General features: G+C 42.6%; 1 protein-coding gene across 1 annotated transcript in view; it reads left to right on the plus strand.

The window, feature by feature from the left end:
* Sycp2l (synaptonemal complex protein 2-like) overlaps window positions 1-21462 on the plus strand; it is a 59933-nt gene that overhangs the window by 30399 nt on the left and 8072 nt on the right. The window contains exons 15-25 of the mRNA NM_001324525.1: window positions 1209-1302; window positions 1738-1856; window positions 3977-4034; window positions 4118-4196; window positions 5661-5709; window positions 7873-8017; window positions 8614-8663; window positions 10702-10828; window positions 12617-12700; window positions 18255-18328; window positions 18477-18546. Of these exons, the coding sequence (NP_001311454.1) occupies window positions 1209-1302; window positions 1738-1856; window positions 3977-4034; window positions 4118-4196; window positions 5661-5709; window positions 7873-8017; window positions 8614-8663; window positions 10702-10828; window positions 12617-12700; window positions 18255-18328; window positions 18477-18546 (949 nt within the window). The remainder of the gene's footprint in view (window positions 1-1208; window positions 1303-1737; window positions 1857-3976; window positions 4035-4117; window positions 4197-5660; window positions 5710-7872; window positions 8018-8613; window positions 8664-10701; window positions 10829-12616; window positions 12701-18254; window positions 18329-18476; window positions 18547-21462) is intronic.

Below are 21462 nucleotides of genomic sequence, written 5' to 3' on the forward strand. Positions count from 1 at the left end.
GGGTGGGGATTGGAGACTCCTTAGTGGGCACTCACTGCAGACTCACATTGAGAGAGCCACATGCCAGGGAAGTGTAAATGTAAAGTCACTCCAGGCCTTAGAGCAACTTAAACTGGAAGAATCTGGATGCCAGGTTTTTTTTTCTTTTCTTTTCTCTTTTCTCTTTTTTCTTTCTTTTCTTCTCTTTCTTCTTTCTTTCTTTCTTTCTTCCCCTTTCCCCCTCCCCTTCATCCTCTCCTCCCCTCCTCCTCCCCTCCCTTTCTCGTCCTCTTCTCCTCCCCTTCTCCTTCCCTCTCTCCTTGCCTCCCCCTTGCCTCCTCCCCATCTCCCTTCCCTCCCCTCCCTCTTCCTCCATCCTCCTCCTTCCCCCCTCTTCCTCCATATTTTGTTATAGGTCATCAACAGGCTAGGTCACTGATAAAGAAACAGAGTCTATTTAGCTCTGGAGGCTGGAGTCTCCTTTGACCTTGTCCTGACATCTGGCCAGCTGTAGCTGCCTGTGGCCACACTAACTGGGTTTCTGAGTGGGAGGCCAGAGCTGTATGGAAGGAAACAGAGAGAGAAATAATGGAGGCCAAGACATGTTTCTGTTCAAGGCCCCCAAGTTTACTAAGAGTCTGTGCTTATAAAGGGAGGAGGCCCAATCCCCGCCAATTCATTCTTGGTGCCTGTTGCCAGCCTATAGGTGGATCTGCTGGATGCTGTCTGCTGGATGCTGTCTCTGGAATATCTCCCCGGCCTCTCAGCAGTAAGCAGTGTCTTGGAGAAGAGCAGGGGCAGGTGACAAAACAATAGAGCCATCTAAGTTGGAAAGTTCCACCCCAGGTGGTCTCATTCTCAGTGGCAGCAAGGTCAAAGCCAGCCTACTCAAGGCTAGGGGAGGCTACACCCAGCCTCTGAATGCCTCGACTCAGAAGCAGTCTTACAGCACCTCCCCGCACCAAAAAAAAAAAAAAAACACCCCAGCTCTCACAGCTACTGAACTGTGGGTATGGTTTCTAAGATGCAAAGATTGAAGAGTGCATTCACGCCATGACAGTTGACAAAAGACCACGGGAGAGTGGCTGAACAAACAGAGCTGATTCTAGAAGGTGGTAGTTGGGGGAGGGGGTAACATGCAAAAGAATGTAGCAGATACACAGCTCCTCTAATCAACTCGCTGTGGGGTCAGTTTTAGAACTGTTTTTTTGTTTTGTTTTGTTTTAAAGGCCCCCTCATTTCAGACTTCTGTTTTGGTAAAACTCTTCTCTGGCCTTGAAAAAGAAGATGGTGAGATTCCTGGTCGCTGTGAAAGAGAAGCAGGTATGCAGGGATGTGGCAGAATTCTGACTCTAACTTCTCTGTAGAAGCATGGGGATGCCTTGGAAGAAGTCTTTCACACCCTGAGCTGGTCACCTAATAGCATCCTATGAAGACCTGATCATAACCTTGAAGCTCCTTCTCATTCTGCCGATGTCCCTCTTTGGGACATCTGGAAGCGGCCAAGAAGAACAGAGGCTGGGGGTTGTCAGGAGATGCAATTCGTCAATGCCCATCCCTACTGGAACAAGGCAGCTTCTCTTGAATTTCAATTTCAAGTGCTTAGCTTTGGATTTGAGAGTCGAGGCACAACCTCACTACCAGCTCTTACCACTAGGTGGCGGTGTACTAGAGCCATGTTTGCTTGGAGAGTAAGGACACAATGCCCGCTTGGCTCATGGAGGTTACTGGGTTTTGTTCCTTTCTTACTGAATATAGAGGATGCGGAAGAATCCACACTCCTGCCAGAGCTCGTGGATGCTGAAGCTGACCGATGCTTAATAACTCGCTGCTTTAATGTCCAGACGGTGCCTGGTGTGAGTAAAGGGAGCCTGGAGGTTGGTATTGAAGGAAGATAAAATATTGTAACTTGTAAGTTGTTTAGGAGCCCACTGCCCTGGCCTGAGACTGAGAACAAAGCAGAACAGCCCCCAGGCATGCCAGGGCAGGATTGTTGTTAAGGCATTCCTAAGAACATCTTGACTGTAAAGATAAAAAGGTATGCAAGGACCAGCAGGGCTATATTATCTAAGTCAACACCATCTGGCCAGAACCTCCCCTCTGTCTATTGCCCCTTGGTGCCGGGTAAAGTCATACATCAACTGGTTGCTATGTGAACAAAGATAAGCCCCCAGCCCACAGGAACAAAGTCCTAATGCCCTGTGTTCTTTCTGTTAATGTTTGAATAAGCCAATAGTGTGTTGCTATGCTGGATTCCACACCCCTAAGCCCCTTACCCCATAAAAACCCCTGGCTTTCGAGCCTCGTGGCTGACATCCGTTATCTCCTGTGTGGGATACATGTTGGTCCGGAGCTCCGTAATTAAACGTCCTCATGTAATTATATCAAGATGGTAGTCAGTTCATGATTCTTGGGTGCACGCCGAATCGGGAGTTGAGTGGGGGTTTCCCCACTAGGTTCTATCAGTATTTGTGGCCTTCAGGATAGACAAGCACACATCTCCTCTCCTGAATGCTAGCCCAGTTTTCTCTTCCACGGCTGTGGGCCAATAATCTGTCGTCTTCAGATTGAGTTCATGTCCCAAGTTGATGTATTCTCTCTGTTCACTGAACATGTCTCTCCCACGAAATGCCTGTCTAGACTGCTCTCCGTCGTGTTCCCTCATTTGGTATCTGGAGGAAGATATCTGCAAATTAATGTAGGGATGGAGCCTGAGGGTCAGATGTGGTTTCTCTCTCTTGCTGGGGAACATGTGGATACATTGACTAATACTGCTGCTCTCAGGGCTTTGTGTCAATCAGTGGAGGTGGCTTAGGGTTTCTATTGCTGTCAAGAACTCCTATGGGCAAAGCAGCTTGCGGAGGAAAAGGTCTATTTATGATTACTCTTTTATACCACTGTTTGCCACTGAAGGAAGTCACGACAGGAACTAACGCAGGGCAGGAACCTGGAGCCAGGAGCTGATGCAGAGGCCATGGAAAGGCACTGCTTACTAGCTTGCTCAGAATGCTTTCATATAGAACCTAGGACCATCAGCCCAGGGGTGGCCCCATCCAGCATGGACTGGGCCCTCCCCCAACAATCACTAATTAAGAGAACGCACAACAGACTTGCCTACAGTCTAATCTTATGGGAGGCATTTTTCTCAATTGAGGTTCCCTCTTCCCTGATGACTCTAGCTTATGTTGAGTTGACATAAAACTATCCAGCTCACCGGGTGACACATAGCTCTTAGGTCTGGCTTTCTTAGGATTTTGAAAAGGGCGCTCAGTTATCAACTGGCTGGGGTGAGAAGGGCTGGCATGTTATTTCACAGCAGGATGGCGGTGGGTAATGACGATGCTGGCAAAAAGGGTTTGGGATGTTCTCACTATAAAGCAATAATAAAGTGCCAAACATGTGTTTGGCTTGACTTATCAGACTTTTCACAATACAGACATGAAGCAAAGTCCGACATGTTACATCATCCATGTGCACTTTAATATGCACGTTTAAAAATTAAACAATATGAGAGCCTCTGTGTGGCTTAGACATTCCATTTCTTGTTTCCTTATGTGAACGCACGGAGTCGGGCTTTTACATCTAACAGTCGGAGCTGAGTCTTTCAGATAAGTTGTCACCTTTTGATGTCACCATTTAGGAATCTTGGGAAGTTGAACCATGGTCCCTAGTGCTGATGTTCCTGGAAACATTCTCATAGCACTTCCTATGGAACTGATACATACCATGGCCATCTTTGATCACGACAAGTCCTTGCTTGTGATTTGGAAGTGAAAGTTTTGGAACAACAGAGTCATTGGGACATAACAAGTTGTGTGTGGTTGTGTTTCAGAGGCAGAGTGGTTCTCAAAAACTGGACGCTGAGGCTTCCCTGTTACCATAGTAACAACAACAACAACTACTACTACTACTTCTTCTTCCTCCTCCTCCTCTTCCTCCTCCTCCTCTTCTCTTCTCTTCTCTTCTCATCTCTCTCTCTCTCTTTTTTTTTTTTCAGATAACAAATACAGAAGAACGTTCACTTGAAAACTCAAAACAAGATGAACCAGAACAAGGTGCAGTGAGTTTCTCTACCATCTCTGAATGGTCCAGTTAAATGTTTGCCCAAGGTGCTTATCATTACTTTATTTTTAACTAGTTACTTCAGAATATGATTATCCTTTGGATATGCAAGAACCATCAATTCAAAACCAGGCTTCTGACTTAAATAATATAAAGTAAGTGACTTTCCTTTTTAACATATTTTTTTAATTGGCATAGTAACTGCACACATTGATACTTCCAAGGTCTCAGCCGACAGCAGAATGCATTGTACGTCATCAAGACGGCCAGTCTCAGAAATGCTGTCTGTATGTCACGTTCATGACAGAATGGAAGCGACAGTAGTCTCACAATCACTTGGTAGCTTCTTATAGGGTCCCTACCCTCTGGTCCATTTCTTCCAATCTTCTGTATTTTTCAAGATGTCTGTTAGCATAGGTCCACAAAGAGAATGTGCACAGATGTTTACAGCAGCTTCGTTTAAGAAAACCATCAAATGGGAACGATTCAAATGATCATCAGTGGGTGGATGGATGAACACAGCTTGGTACAGGATGATGTTCCCCAATCCAAATGCCTGGGGCAAGGAGTGTTTGGGAGATCTGGCTTTGGGATATTTGTGTGTGTGTGTGTGTGTATGTATACATATACATACACACACATATATACATATACATATATACACACATATATACATACACACACACATATATACACACACACATACATATATGGAGTGAGACCCAAATCTAAACATCCATCCTTTTTGTCCTTTACGTGCCTGATATCCGCAGCCTGATGGTGATGTCACAGTGTTTTGGTGTGCCTGCAGTTCCTCACACAGGGCAGGCATGAGCTTCTTCTATACCATCACATTTACATTATATACATCACATTCAGGAGGTTTGGACTTCAGTATTTGGTTGGGCTTTTTAGATTTGGAACCAACAACTTGCATACCACTGTCAGATTTCTCAATTCCTTTGGTTATAGACCCCAAAGCGAGATTGGAAAATCATATAATAGTTCTATCTTTATTTTATTTTTTCCTGTTGGATCATATTATTTTCCATAGAAGCTGCCCCCTCCCAACAGTACACACGTCGCAGTCACCCCACAACTGTGTCAGTAGACTGGATATTTGATGAGAGGTTACTGTTAAGAATAGAAGAGGAACTTACGGACCTCAATAAAACCACCCAATTGAAGAACAGGCAATGTTTCTCCACAGAAGACAAGTGACCAGTTGACAGTATCACCAAACTCTGCAGACAACTTTTTTTTTTTTTTTAAAGCACCCGAGATGGGTCCTGGGCGAGGCCGGGGTTGGAAGATCCCAGTTTTTGAGCATTCACTGTGCTGCCAGACTCCCTGCTGACTCTACCTTGACACCCCTCCCCCTTCCTTGTGTCTGAGGGATGAAAGACTCCACAAAGGTTCATTTTCTTTTGAATAGCAATATCTTCTTCCAGAGGGTATATGTGGAAACAGGTTGTAAGATATATTTGTGTGCAGAACAGAGTACGTCCCACACTCTGTCCATGATCAAGACGCCAGACCTTTGCGGGGAGGGGGAGGGGGAGAGGGAGGGGGAATTGAGGTCATACCTGTCCTGTTAACTTGGTGCATTTTTATTTTAGGGAGGATTCTGCCTTTGCTAGGGACAGAGAACAGGACAGAAGGATGCCGGTAATGTAGGAATTTCTATTGATTTAACCTTAAATGTTCATCATTTGTGCACCATTTTCAAAATTGCCCTAACTCTATGCTCCCTGTTGTCTATAGTTATAGACAATGATAGGAATGATTGCAATTTAAAATGTAAACTCAGTGCTACTTCTAACAGTAGGCAGACCCTCCCCCCCACTCCAAGACAGATAACGATAGAAAATAGCAATACTAATCTTTTGGTATCCGTATTTACTTACTTTCCTGCTTTCTCATTCAGTATGTGACGTAGACTTTATAAGCTACTATCTGTGAAAAGGTAAACCTGCAACAGCCAGCCTCATCCAGTTAGAGGAATGAGATCAGGAGATCAGTCAACAAGAGTAGGAGGGGAAGGGGTGAATTTTATGTTAAAACCCATTTGTTGGTAACTATATCATAGAAGACTTAAAGTCAACCCCCTTCAGTCAGCCTTTGTACAGTAGCCTCTGTTCACAAACCTCAAGAGAAGCCGCCTTGCTTGTCTCATGTAGATGAGAGGTAATATAGGTCCTTTCTCTGGGGCCCAAAGAGGCACACTGGGTAAAAGTAAATGCTGCTATGGTGACTAACACATTAAAGCCAAAGAAATCTATCAGAAAGCCAGATGTGGGGCTCTACTTCAACCCCCTAATCCTGTTAAAAGTTGGTCCTAGAGCTTAAAGCTTGCTCTTGCTTTAAAAAAGAAAAAGACAAGGCTGGGAGACACACGGTACACCTAGCACTTACTTACCGTTAGTGGGTTTTGACCTGTTAAAGAATTGAAACGGACCAGGTATGGTGTCTCACACCTGTAATCCGGCACATTGCAGGCTGAGGCAGGAGGATTTCCACGAGTTCAAAGCCAGCTTGGGGAACAGAGCAAGACAGTCTCAAAACGAAAACAAAACAAACAAAAAACCCCAACAAAATAAAATGCTTCTGAGGTAGTGTTTAAAGATGTGGCTTTCTCTTTGTGAGCCTAGGGGCAGCCCATCCAGGAAGGCCCTGTTAGCGCCCTCCCAGGGGAAGCACAGTCCCTAAGCCTGACTTTCAGTACATTAAAAAAAAAAAATCTCAAAAAATGAACACTGAAAAAATAAAAAGGCTTTTCTAGAACTGAGCTCATGGGCTTCCAGCAAGGGTGTTGTCCTGTAGTCGTTCTTAGTCTCAGTCCCTGAGACTCAGAGTTTCCCACCTGGGGTCTGCAGACAATAAGGAAGTCTGGATGCTTTGACCCCATTGATATAAGATGCAGCCAAACATTTTATTTTAAACCAGTATTTGTCAGGTTTCTGTTACAACTGTGACCAACTGAGGAACTTGGCTGCAGGAAGAGAAGGTCTCCCTGGTTCACCGCCACTGTCCTGGGATGGGAGAATGGAGCTGATAAACCAGGCAGACTAAATTCTCGTGCAATAGCCGACTTTAGTCAGAGCCTCAGACAGTTAACACTGAGGGTTAAGAACTCCCCTGACTAAAGTTCTCATGAGGTCAAGCTGTAGACAATCACAAGGACAAGCCACACTGTGGCCAAAACCACCTTTTTCCCTAGAGGCGTATAAAAGGTAGTTTAGACATTTAATTGAATACCAACAGCCAACAATAATGAGTAATTGGAAGTAAATTCGTTCCTATTCACTACACCTGCTTTGCAAAGACACCCCTCTGCCTCCCTTTGCCTCACTGTGGGGACAGCTGTACTCCTTTGGGAAGCTCTTGACCAAGGAGCTACTTCCCAGCCACTGGGAAGAGCGGTTTAACCTGGTTTTGTCATGTCAACCTGTGCTTGAAGCAGTGGTGTTGGTGTAATATTGGGGTGCCGCTGCTTTGGGGCTTTTACCAATCCCCTTTCAGTTCCAAATACTGGACAAGAGAGAATTTGTCATCAATTGCAGGGCACCTTTTATGGGAACTGATTCATGGAATGACCCCCACCCCCTTTTTCTTTCCCCTCACTTCTGTACTTTATTATTATTATTTTTTTTTTTTTGGTGGAAGAGAACGTAGTTTTGTATCAGGAATTGTGTCTTCTGAGTTGAATCAGTGTTTAGTATACGCGCGCACACACACATGTGCATGCGTTGATATGTTCATTTGTACACAGATGTTGGCGCTAATCCCCACTTTTGCTGTTCTCATTTGTCATCTGTTTTGGGAAAAAAGTTTAATGATAGGAACCATGACCTCTTGGAGAGTAATGAAGATTCAAGTTTAAGTACCAATGAACGATCCTGGACCCAGAACCACAAAAGGAAATCCCTAAGAACATATTCCCAGAGGAAGAAGCAGAGAGTCAGTTCCCTACGGAGTAAGCTCCGTTTGCTTGTGTTATTTGGGCTACTTCTCAGTAAGTCAGTGGACATTTATGCTCCCACACATGATGGGGAAGGAAGATACCCAGGAAATATGTGGTCTTGGGGACGTCCTTCCCTGTAACACCTGAGAAGGCAGAATGCTTGCTTGCACACGTGGGGGCCAGCCTACAGTTGAAATATGAGGTACAGAAAGAGGGTGGGCGCACGCCTTTAGTCCCAGCACTCGGGAGACAGAGGCAGGCGGATTTCTGGGAAAAAGAAAAAGGGTGGGCAATCGGTGAAGAGGAATCTGGCTTAAGCTGGAACCATCTTCTGTAAGAAGTGGGTGGGTCTTGAGCTAACTCTTGGGGAAGTCTAGGTTTTGAAGAGCTGAGAAGAGTCATTTATTAAGTTCGGTGACAAAGTATGAGGGTGGTGGTGACGGCGGGTGGGGGCGGGGAACGAAGCTGAATGAAGGATGAGAAAAGCCTCCAGAGTGCAGACACTGAGACAGGACAGGAACCGGTAGTGTGCGCATGTGTGACGTGGGGAGGGGTGGGTGTATCTGTGTGCTCACACGGAAATGTGCCCACTGTGTGCTCACTTTCAGTCCTACCACTCTCCCCAATCAGAAGTGGCCATGCTCCTGAGAAAGATGAAGTAAGTGCACTTTATTGATCGCCCCGGGGCATTATGGGTAGGTCAAACTTAATCTCTTTCTTCAGGACCCTGCATACCAGGGGTCTCCTGGTATGCATTGTAGAAGGTCAAAGATTTTAAATATTTGCTATGACACTCCAGGTAAATTTAGGGCTTTTTTTTTTCCTGGTCATTTTGAATGCCTCTGAAGGATCTTTATTGAAACGCCAGTGCTGTCCTGATTTCCCACAAATGCATGCTCTTGAATTTCCACTTAAAAATGAACTCATTGATGCAATTCTTCCATTAGTTTCCAGTTTTTTGAGATAATACATTCAAAAAAATTTTTTTTAATGATTTTGGCATTTGCACTTTAAGTTTATGCAGTTGAAACACCTTTAGGTTCATATAAATTTTATCCATAAAGTTATACAATTCTAAATTTCTCTCTCTCTCCCTCTCTCCCTCCTCTCTCTCTCTCTCTCTCTCTCTCTCTCTCTCTCTCTCTCTCTCATCAAAGAACTAAGGAATATGGACACTAATACTCTGTATCCTAATGCAAAGACAAATTACTCATCTTATTTGCTGAGTGACTTCCTTCTCTGAAAAGTGTGTATGTCTTACATGCACATACCACATACACACACTCATTACAGAGTACATCACCAGTTCATCATAGCTTAATAAGAAGTAGCTGCTAGAATTCTGTGTGTACCCTACCTACTATTGCAGAAATAGAATGTAGTTAATGTCCTGGCCTCAGCTCCACCTGTTTTATTCCATAGCTCATAGACTAAACCTATGAGTCAGGATAGATATACACGCCCTTTGGCATCTCTGGGTAGTTGGTTCCAGTACACAGCCTGGATACCAAAAGCTGTAGACAATTGCATCCCCCCCCCCAAAATAGCACAATATCCACATATGACCTGTGGACTTTAAATCATCATTAGATGATTTAAAATAATACCCAATACTATATAGTCAGTGTTTGATATTATTTAAAGAATAATAACCAAAATATTGGTCTGAATATATTTGGTGTAGTCATATTTGACCCATAATTTATTGAATTCATGGATTGAAAAAAAACTGTGGATATTGGCAGCTATTTTTTATTTAATATTTTGTTGAATAGTATATCCTAGTTAAACATGCCAAAAGAAGACATTCAAATAAATACAACTTTGGCCTTATTTAAGCCCCAAGAAACTCCACAGAATCAAACTGATACATTTAAACTGTACAATGAGCAAGAATTCTATGCTGGTTGTTCAGTGAGGGTGTTAGGCTGACTTAAACATTCTCTGCATTGGATTGGAAGTAATTTGGGGCAAGGGCTAGAGAATATTTTCTGTTAAGGGGAAGGTAAGTATTGTATTCTTTGAACCATAGATTCACCATGGCAGCAGGTCAGAAAACTGACTTAGACTGAAAACTAATGGGCCTACTATATATTTATTTATAAGAACTGGCAGTGATTAGCAGCTTGCCAGCTCCCCACTTAAGGTCAGTAGAGTGACCAGGATGGCTTGCTAGGTGCTGGGCCCTGCCCAGTTCTAACTGGTTAGCTAGTAGGTGGCTGTTTAGGATTTGCATATCTGTTGAGTTCCTAGATGATCCTCTGACCTCTACCACGCTTTACAGGTACCCAGCTGGAGTCATCAGTTAAGATTTTACTTAGTGTTTTTCCAGTTTGGGGATGTTGAGGTCTTAGTGTTTGTTTGTTTGTTTTTAAAGATGCATCCATTCTATTTATGTGAGTATACTGTTGCTGTCTTTAGATACACCAGAAGAGGGGGGGGGGTGGATTCCATTATAGATGGTTGTGAGCCACCATGAGGTTGCTGGGAATTGAACTAGGGTCCATCTGGAAGAGCAGTCAGTGCTCTTAACCGCTGAGCCATCTCTCCAGCCCATTTTTTTTTCTTTTTTCTTTTTTAATTCAGCAAACCCAATACTTAGTTTTCTTAAAGGCTATTGAAAATATCTTGTGAGTTTGTGTTGTTGTGTTCGAGCGTTATGAATATTAATGTTTAACAAGGCTGTTATGTTTTAGGCTGAGCTAGTACCACTATGGAAAGGCATCTCCAGGAGAAATGATTCCACTCTTCTGAAAATTTCTGAAACAAAACTACGAGGCAGTTCTGTGCTTTTAACTTCTGGGGCATCTACACAGAAAATAGGTACTTGATTTTCAGTTAGTTTATAGTATAAAAAAATGTATTTTGGGATATGGCCTATGAAAGAAACTGCTTTCGACTTTTAGAAATTGTTTGTGTGTGTGTGTGTGTGTGTGTGTGTGTACGTGTGTGTGTATACCTGTGTTTACATGTGTACATGTGTAGGGGGTGGGTGCATGTGTGTGACAGCATCCATATGGAGATCAGAGGACGTCTTGCAGGAACTGGTTCTCTCCTTCCATGTGGGTTCTTGGGACTGAACTAAGCCATCCGTCTTGACACCTTCATCCATTAGGCTACATTCTGGCTCAGAGGAAAATAATCTCCAAACAAGCGCCGGCGTGATGCCTTGTCTGTTTAATGTTCCCACTTGCAGACCGTGGGTGACTCTGAATTCTAACTTTGCTCTGACGCTTGAGCTCGGCTTGCCCGTGAGAATCTGGTCCCCCTCTCCAAGACAGGGAGCCACAAATGGCGACCAACAGAAAGGAAAGGATTGTAAACTTCTAAAAGGACTGATTGATGATAGGTTTGCTTTCTGACCCTGGTTTTTGTTTCAATTTGGTTTTTGCTCAAATTTTTGTAGTCGCAAAACAAAGTCAGCCACAAATGAGAAGCAGTAATCAAAGTTCCCAACGAGAGAAGCACAGGGCTTGATGGGCCTCTGAGTGAATTGTATCTAGCAGTTAAAGAATTTACAACAGAATTCTCCAAACTCCAAAAACTGCAGAGGAGATAACACTATAAAACACATTTCATGAGTCCAAAATCTCTTCAATATTCAAGCTTAGATAAGGGAATGTTTTTTTTTTTAAAGAAATTACATATGATGATCCCAAGGGAACATAGATGTGATTCTCCACAGATGTGCTGGTTAGTTTTTATGTCAACTTGACACAGGCTAGGGTCTTCTAGGAAGAGGAAACTCAGTTAAGAAAATACCTTCATCAGATTGTCTGTAGTAAGTCTACAGGGCTGTTTCTTGATTAATGGTTGTGTGAGAGGGCTCCAGATCACTGTGGGTGGTACCACCCCTGGGCAGATGGTCTTGAGTAGTGTAAGCAAGTGGGGCAAATGAGCCACAAGGGACAAACCACCAGTGTTCCTTCACGGCTCCTGCTTCAGTTATTACCTCCATGATCCTGACTTGGATTTCCGTCTTGATTTTCTTCCTGCCTTGACTTCCTTTGATGACACACCGTGATGTGAAAGTGGAAGCCCGATTAACCCTTTCCTCTCCAAGCTGCTCTCGGTCATGGTGCTGTATGATAGCGATAGAAATGGTAAGACAACTAGTAAACTGATTTCAGCAGCACATTAAAAGCACCATGTGTCGTAATAAAGTGGGATTCCCCTCACCCCGAAATGCAAGGACTACAGTACCAAAATGGGCATAAAATTCATAATTGCACTGGATTCAGAAGAGTATTAAAGTCTACATCTTTTTATGATGTAAAAAAATCACTCTCAAAAGTTAAATATATATGGGATATACCGCTGCTATTAAAGGTACCAGTGAAAAGCTTAGATCTCATGTCACATAAAAGGGTGAGAAAGTTTTGCCGAAACCCAGAAGAACTTGGCAAGGTGTCTGCTGTGCTGTTTGATGTCCCAGAAACCCTTGCCAGAGCAGTCGGCAAGACAGAGATCCAAGGAATGGTTGAAGATATCATTTCATATCAAGAGAAATCCCAGAATGTTACCTAAAACTCTTGAAACAAACCATCTCGTTAAAAATGAAACAAAACCGATATACAAACAAACTAAAGGTGCTTTTCCCTGGTGACTTAGGACTTGAGAAACCTGAACGAAGAGGCTCAGAACCCAGCTCCTCCACAAAGAAGACGAGAGTAACAGACGGCCTGCACTGGAGAGGTGAGCCTCATGGCGGGGCCAAGAAGTAGACTGCCCCTGGGCTAGGAGGTCAGTGTGCTCACATTCTAGGAAAGAAGGTGTTGCCAGCTGTACGTGGGTGTGTGACAAGACAGTGGAATAGCTCCTGTCTCCTCTCCTTGTGCTGAGCCTGGTGCCTGCTTCTGACAGGGTCGGGAGAGGAGACCTAATTTCCCTTGCTGCTCTGTCTTCAGGAGTTTCTGGAGAATTCTTGAATAACTCCATTGGTTCAAGCTAAAATCCCTGCCTCTGGGTGAGTTTGCATGAAGGGGCTTCAAAAGGAAGTTTGGCTAACTTTTGAGGTAGTCTCACGACTGGGCACGTAGACTCAAGGAAGGAAGGCTGCCAGTGTTTCTGCTACCTACGCCGCATTGGCACCGACTCTGTTGCTGTCACCATCTTACCATGCACCACTGTCAGGAGAGCATGAGGGCCCCAGAGGGAGAGCCCTGCGTGTAGTTCATGTCATATCCTATCTCTGGCATCATCTTGCTGCTTGTCGCTGCTAATGATGTCTCTCTTGGGATTTTTATTTACTTGACAGTTTTAAGCATTTCTGTTTTGTGTTTCAAGGTTGCAGTCAGTTGTGCTAACTTTTCCATTTTGAATTTTGATTTCTAACTCACTGCTAGATTCACTTGGGAGTGAATCTAATCTTGTCAAGACTTGGATGCATTTTCTTTATACGTCTGTTTAATTCTTGTACCCAATCATCATCGTCTAAAAAGCAGAACTCTGATGTTCTTTCTCAGATATATCAGTGGTCTTTGTAGTTTTTGGTTCTCCTACAGGGGAGCTTTTCATAGGGAATGGCTCATGCATGCTGGTTTATGTCTTACCAACAGACTTTTTGAAGGCACATTAATCATGAGAAGAAAAAAAATATGTTGAGACAAATGAGAGTAGAAACTAACATATCAGAACGTGTGTGATATGTAGGAAAAGCAGTGCTCAGAGGGAAATCCAGGGCTGGGGAGCTGTCCCAGCAGTTAAGAATGCACTTGGAGCTCGTGGAGGACCCAGATTCATCTCCCAACATCTACATGCAGGCTCACAATCATCCTCTCACTTAGTTTCAGGGATTCTGGCGCACTCTTCTGGCTTCTGTGGGAATCCGTCATCCACATACAGGCAGGGAAAAAAACAAAAAACAAAAAAAGAAAGAAAAATATTTTTATCTTAATCGATTTATTCAATAGAGGTGAAGGACACATAAGACATTATAAAAATCTTTTCTGCTGTTTACTTTTTTTTAATCTAATGTTTTCATTATTTGGAAATTTCACATAGTGTTCCCCAATTCCACTTACTTTCCAGGCCTTCTAAGCCTACCCCAATCCCCATGACCTGCCCCAAAACAAAAGAAAAAAGAGAGAGAAAAAAAGCCCCAAATCCTATTTGTGTTGCCAATGTACTCACTGGAGCACTTCTAGTCACTAGCCTCTTACAGGAAACGAGTCCTTTCCCTACCCGACCCCTGCCAGAGGTCATCAACTGTGAAGAGCTGCACACTTCAGCATCCTTCTCACAAAAGATTTATGTGCATTGGTGTTTGGCCTGCATGTCCGTCTTTGTGAAGACGTCAGATCCCCTGGAAGTGTGAACTGCCATGTTGGTGCTGGGAATTGAACCCAGGACCTCCGGAAGAGCAGCCGGTGCTCTTGAGCACTGAGCCAACTCTCCAAACTTCCCCCTTCCCCCACCCCCACAATTTTAAGAGTTCTCTCCAATGGCTTTCTGTCTAAAGTGTTTCTTTACAAAAATCTTTTTTGAAAGGAGGAAAACTTATAGCAATTAGTGCTTAGTTTTTTTTTTTTTTTAATGTTTAAAATAGCCTAGTATTGCATCTCCATTGAGGATGTGAAAAACCAAACACACAACGGGCAGATAGCCAAAATAGGAAAAAAAGATAACATAAAAAAAAGGCAGTGAAAGTAGTATTTTAAAAAGATAAAAAGATTTAGCTACAGTAACCAACAGAAGAGGATAACTCACACAATCTGTGACATAATAGCCAATACCACTGAAATACAGATTATTACAGATGATTATGTAAAAAAAAACTATATCAACAAATTAGAGGCTTAAAAGAAATGGGCAAATCTCTGGACGTGCTTTCTACCAAAATTGACCTGCGAGGACATAAAATGTAGCAGGCACTAGGATTGAAGCAGCAATAAGCAGTTTCCTTTAAAGAAAAGCCTCAGAACTGGATAACTATACTGCTAAGTTTTTACAAAATTTAAAAAAATTAAGAGTCCTCAAATTATTTTATAAAGCTAAAAAAATAGGAAGTATTTTTTCTAATTCTTTTTTAAAAATGTGTGTGTGTAGGCCAGAGGTTGACAAGCGGTGTCTTTCTCAATTGCTCTTTACCTTAATTTGCATGCATACATGCAGGTCAGAGGCTAGCTGGTGTCTGGTCTTGCCTTCTCCCCGTGACTGCTGCATAAACTGGGCTGGCTCGCCCATGAGTTCCCGGAGAGCCTCCTGCCTGTGTCTCCCTCTTATCTCTCCTATGGGCACATTAGCATATTTACAGATGTTTGTGCTACTACATCTGCTTCTTATTTATAGGAATCTAGATGTTTGTGCTACTACATCTGCTTCTTATTTATAGGAATTTATAGGAATCTAGATGTGGGTCTTCAGGCTTACAGGGCAAGCATTTTTAGCTCACTGAACCACCATTTTGATCTATTACATGCATTGGTAACAGCACTGCCCTGTTAGCAAAATATAAGGATGCAGCAAACTACAGTGCAGAATACCTGATGAATACACATGATTGTTTAATATAACAGTAAACCAAATTAATTCAATATATTAAAGATTTTTTTTTACCATTATAAATTTGTCTTCATCCTAGGGATGCAAGATGTGGAAGTGATCAGAGGGGGACAGTGTACAATAGAATTTGCCACTAAGGAAATGACTATCAAGCTTATAGTGAGTGGCAGGAACTATTGACTAATGAGAACACTTGAATGATGTATGTTGGGTTGAGCTTTAGCCCCAAAACAACAAAACAAATCTGGCTATAACAAGAAATCAACTCACTCCAGTTATGATGAGCTATTTAAGAATACTGTTGGCAAGAATGTGGCCAACGGGACTCTTATATACCATTGGTGCTCATACAAATTAGAGCAGCTATTACAAAGACCAATTTTGAGGTCCTCACAAAACAATAGCCTTACCGTATGGCATAACTGCCCCATGTTGGTGTATATAGCCAAAGGGAATAAATGAGGGCACCAAAGAGACAGATCTTCAGGATGAGGCATACTGTACCTACTACACATTCGCTAAAATATGGAACCAGCCCAGGTAGCCCTGCACAGAAAGATCCACAGGTAGCAAAAATGTAGCATGTGTAAGAAACCTATCATTAAGCCACAGAGAAGATAGGCATCTTGCCTTCCGCATCAAAATGCATGGAACCTGGAGGGTTTGTGTGAAAGAGGCCAAACACAGACCAGGGCCATGTGTCCTTTCTCATCTGTAGAGACTAAATTCTTGACAGTAGAAACTGAGTTACTAGAAGTTGAGGAAGGAATGTGGAAGTGAAGATGGTTGACAGAGGACGGTTGGCTTTAATCAACACACACACTACTTTGATGTATAGAAATGCCACTCTCCACTAATAGGAACAATTCATGTTAATTTTAAAATCTGTCACAACTTCTACGCTGTCTGAGAACTATCTGAAACAAGATGTAAGAAAATTATCTAAGTTATAATGGAATAAGTAATAGGAGCAGATTAAAGTGAAAGCTCTGTGTCCTGAAGGGGGGGGAAAGGGCACTAACAGAAGTATTTGAAGAAGCTATGAATACACAGAGAGCCCCCTCATCCCCTGGACTGGAAGAACAGATATATTTAAAGAATATCTCAGCACCTAAGGGTAAACTACTGTTTACATGCAGCCTTTATCAATATTCCAAATGCATTCTTCACCAAAAGAGAAAAATTCTAAAACTTGTATGAAGCCTGGAAGATCTCAAACTACCTTAGCAATGTCGGGAAAGAACAGAGCTCAGAGCTGCAGGACAAACCTCCCTCATATTACAACTCCATAGAAAATAAAGTTGGTATAAAAAGATAAAGGCCGGTTGGTTCAAATACAAACAACACACGTATGATCAGCAAATCTTTGCCAAGGATGCTAAAGTCAACGATAGGGAAAGTACTTAATGAGTGCTAACGAGGGAAAGTGGATATCCACGTGCAAAAGAATTGAGTGAGACCTTTGTTTGAAACCATGAGCAAAACTCAAAATGGATTGAATGTCGCATTAGAAACTGTTGCAGCATGAAGCACAACAGCCATGTTACAGAGCTAACCGAGCTGTCCCACAGAGGGATGGCTAAAGAAAATGTGGCAGGGGCTACAGAAATGACTCGGCAGTTGAGACCACCGAATGCTCTTCCAGAAATCCTGGGTTCGATTTCTGGCACTCAAATTGTGGCTCACAACTTCAACAGTAGTTCCATAGACTCCGATGCCATCTTCTGGTGTGCGGACATACGTGCCGACCAATGATGCCCCATATGCATCATGTAATGGCCTGCAGAGACTTGATAATGCCAGGGTTCAGGGGTGGGGGACCCTCTCAGAGGAGAAGAGGAGGAGGGAGGGGAGAAGGGTCCCTGTGAGGTGGGAACCAGGGGGAAGCAATTGAGATGTAAAAATTTTTTTTAAAAATGTGGTGCGTACACAAAAGAATGTGTTTAATCATGACGAATGGCAGGTCATTTTTTGGACAATGGATGCAATCGGAGCTAATCAGATTAAATGAGTCTGTAACCAATATCACAGTTTTATTTTTAGCTTATGAGTCTGGGTGTTTTACCTGCATGCATGTATGTACACCATGTATGAGCCTGGTCCCCATGGAGGCCGGAAGAGGGTGTCAAACAAAAAACGTGGTGGGCATATGGCTCTATAAAGAGGAAGTTTTGCCTTTGGTGGAAAGGACGAACCTCTAGGATATTTCACTGTGTGAAAGGAGCCAGATGAGAGGCACTGTATGATCTTTACCCTAAATGTGTGCAAGCTACAAAATTCAAAATCCCAGAAGCAGAAAATAAAACGTTTACCGCGTGGGTGGAGACATGAAGATGTCAATCAAGGCGTGGAAACCTTACATTTTTAGATGAACAAGTTCGAAAGGTGATGACCAAAAGGTGGCATCAGATCAGATTGATCAATCAGCGGATTGATGCATGACTGTATCAAGTCATTACAGGGAAGAGGAACGAAATAAAGGAGGCAGCTTTAGTCCGCAGAGAGCGAAGCAAGGGTACACAGAACAAACGCACAGCTATGGAGGCTGCTGGGGATGGGGGGACTGGCTGCTCATTTATCTATGGACATAGAAACACGACAAGCATGCATGCCCTGAGAGAGACAAGATTTTATTGAGGACTGGTCTGTTCCCCCTCCTTTAACGATGAGATCTGATACTGAGAACAACCGCACAGTTTGTTCTCCATCTGCTTACTCACCAGGAATTGTTTTCTCTAATACTCAGAACCCCGAAGTCCTCACCCATCCAGCGGTCCATCTTCCTTAGAGTACCTGGAAGTGGAGGAAAACATACCCGAGGTACTATATTCGTTTGATTTTTCCAGACTTAAAATTATATTCATATAAAACAATTGCTTATTCTGTTAAGAGGGTGGCACCACGCCAGTTCCTTGTCTTATAGCTACGAATATGTACCAGTTACATGTGTCTGTATTTTGTGTTTTAGATTGTGAACCGAGAGTCATTCATGGGGAACAGCAGCTTCAAGCACAAGCTAGAAAACTTGGGACACAGAGGTAGTTGAATAATTATTTTTTTCTTTAACAGAAAAAAAAAAAAAAAAAACACCACCACGTAATTAATCTGGGTCATTTTTCAGATACTGCCGTATAAAAATATCACCATGTGCATATGTTCCTTTCATGTGTGTTTTAAAATTTAATCCTATTCTTTGATGCCATGGTCTGGCTCCTCTACTTTATCTGCAGGTCCCGACATTTTCTCTCCAGCTTGATCCTGCCTACCAATCAGGGTTTACTCTGAGATTTCTGATTGGGTAGTTGGTTGTTTTTCAATCCCAACTTCACTTCAGTTTGAATTTTCTTCAGTATTTCTATCTTTTTTTTTTTTTTTTATCAAAGTCACTTATGAATTCTGAATGGGCCTCGTCATTTCCTTCAGCATGTGTTTGCATTTTCTTGGGCTTCAAGCAGGAGTTTCTTCCTCTCCTCTTTAAGTGCATTCATGTTTGTTCTTATCCTCTTTAAACTTGCATTCTTTGATCATGTTGATAATTTCTTGTTTAAAAAGTCCCTTGTCATTGGATTCATCTAGATAATGAATTCTTGGTAAGCATTTCTGTAGTTTGTGGGGCTTGGGGAGAGCCATGTCTTGGCCTTTCATGGTTTGTGGATTTTTTGAGATGTGACCTAGGCATGTGGATTTGTTTCCCCGATTGTGCACCTGACCCGCCTCTGCTGAGGGCAAGCCTTTTCTCTTGTCCAAGGCTGGTTGACTTTAGATCAGGTCTGAAGGTTTGTAAATCAATCCTTCAGGTACTTGGCATTGACTTTTGACAGGGTTGATTAAATTCACTGGCAACCAAAAAAAGCAAGGGAATGTGGCTCTAAGCTGGGTCTGAACATAGAAAAGTGACATGGGTACCAGATCCAGGGCCAACTGCCACATATTGACAGATGTGAGAAGCTCTTCCTGGTGAGTCCGGATGACACACCTGGCTGTTGAGAAGGTGGATCCTGCTGACGCTCAGCCTGGGAGGGCTGAGGTGGTTGTGGGCAGGCATCTGAGACTCATCTAGTAGCATCACTTTTGTGTGACTCCAGATAGTCCTGTGTGTGGGTCTGGGGAACTCGCCTGGGTAGCTTGCACTGCCGTGAGACTATCAATGGGCCTGAGCAGAGAGGAGAGGTGGCCAGGCAAACTCACCCAGCTGGTTTACACTCTTATTCTTGATGGGCTTGGGCAGGGTTGCGTGAGGGCTGACTACCACGTTTTCTTTAGTTAATTCATGTGTGGATGGACCTGCAGGCTCATTCTGTGACTTGGTTATTTTGAACATTTCCTCAAATGGAGAGCCAGGTGTATAGTATACAGACTTAGGCTCCTTTGGATACAGTCCCAGGAATGGCACAGCTGTGTCATATCGTAGTTCTGGTCTTAGTGTTTTTGAGTGATCTTCATACTGATTTCCACGGTGTATTCATTTACACTCCTACCAACAGTGTATAATGACACTATCCCGGCCTCACAATATATGTTGTTCGCTTGGTGACTGAGGTGAGACAGAATTTCAGTGTGCTTTTTATTTGTATCTCTTCAATGGCTAAAGCTGTCACGTGTTTTTATTTTCCATATATTTATTGACTAAGTTTTAAGAACCACCTGTCCAATTCATTCATTAATTTATTTTATTTTTGTAGAACATGATTTTAATATTTTCAACTATCAGTATTCAATAAACAGAAGAATTATTTTAAGATATATTTCGTTGTTATGTCTCCCTTCTCCTTTCTGATTTTACTCATTTGGATACTGTCTCTGTGCCCTCTGGTTAGTCTGGATAAGGGCTTATCTATCTTGTTGATTTTCTCAAAGAACCAGCTCCTGGTTTTGTTGATTCTTTGTATAGTTCTTTTTGTTTCTATCTGGTTGATTTCAGCCCTGAGTTTGAGTATTTCCTGCTGTTTACTCCTCTTGGGTATATTTGCTTCTTTTTGTTCTAGAGCTTTCAGATGTGCTGTCAAGTTGCTAGCGTAAGCTCTCTCCAACTTCTTTTTGGAGACACTTTAGAGCTATGAGTTTTCCTCTTGCCACTTCTTTCATTGTGTCTCATAAATTTGTATGATGTGTCTTCATTTTCATTAAATTCTAAAAAGTCTTTAATTTCTTTCTTTATTTCTTCCTTGACCAAGTTATCATTGAGTAGAGCATTGTTCAGCTTCCATGTGTATGTGCGAGTTCCCTTGTTTTTGTTGGTATTTAAGACCAGCCTTAGGAGCCGGGCATGGTGGCGTACACCTTTAATCCCAGCACTCGGGAGGCAGAGGCAGGCAGATTTCTGAGCTCGAGGCCAGCCTGGTCTACAGAGTGAGTTCTAGGACAGCCAGGGCTACACAGAGAAACCCTGTCTCAAAAAAACAAAAAAACAAAAACAAAAACAAACAAACAAAAAAAAAGACCAGCCTTAGTCCGTGGTGATATGATTAAGGTGCATGGGATAATTTCAATATTTTGTATCTGTTGAGGGCTGTTTTGTGACCAATTATATAGTCAGTTTTGGAGAATGTACCGTGAGGTGCTGAGAAGAAGGTATATCATTTTGCTTTAGAATGAAATGTTCTATAAATATCTGTTAGACTCATTTGATTCATAACTTCTGTTATTTTCACTGTGTCTCTGTTTAGTTTCTGTTCCCATGATCTGTCCATCACTGAGTGGGGTGTTGAAGTCTCTCACTATTATTGTATGGGGTGCCATGTGTACTTTGAGCTTTAGTAAAGTTTCTTTTATGAATGTGGGTGCCCTTGAATTTGAAGCATAGATGTTCAGAATTGAGAGTTCATCTTGGAAGATTTTTCCTTTGACCAGTATGAAGTGTCCTTCCTTATCTTTTTTGATAACTTTTGGTTGAAAGTTGATTTTATTCGGTATTAGAATGGCTACTCCAATTTGTTTCTTGGAAAATTTTTTTC

The sequence above is a fragment of the Mus musculus genome, chromosome 13 (genome assembly GCF_000001635.26).
Source record: "Mus musculus strain C57BL/6J chromosome 13, GRCm38.p6 C57BL/6J".
Lineage (NCBI taxonomy): Eukaryota > Metazoa > Chordata > Mammalia > Rodentia > Muridae > Mus > Mus musculus.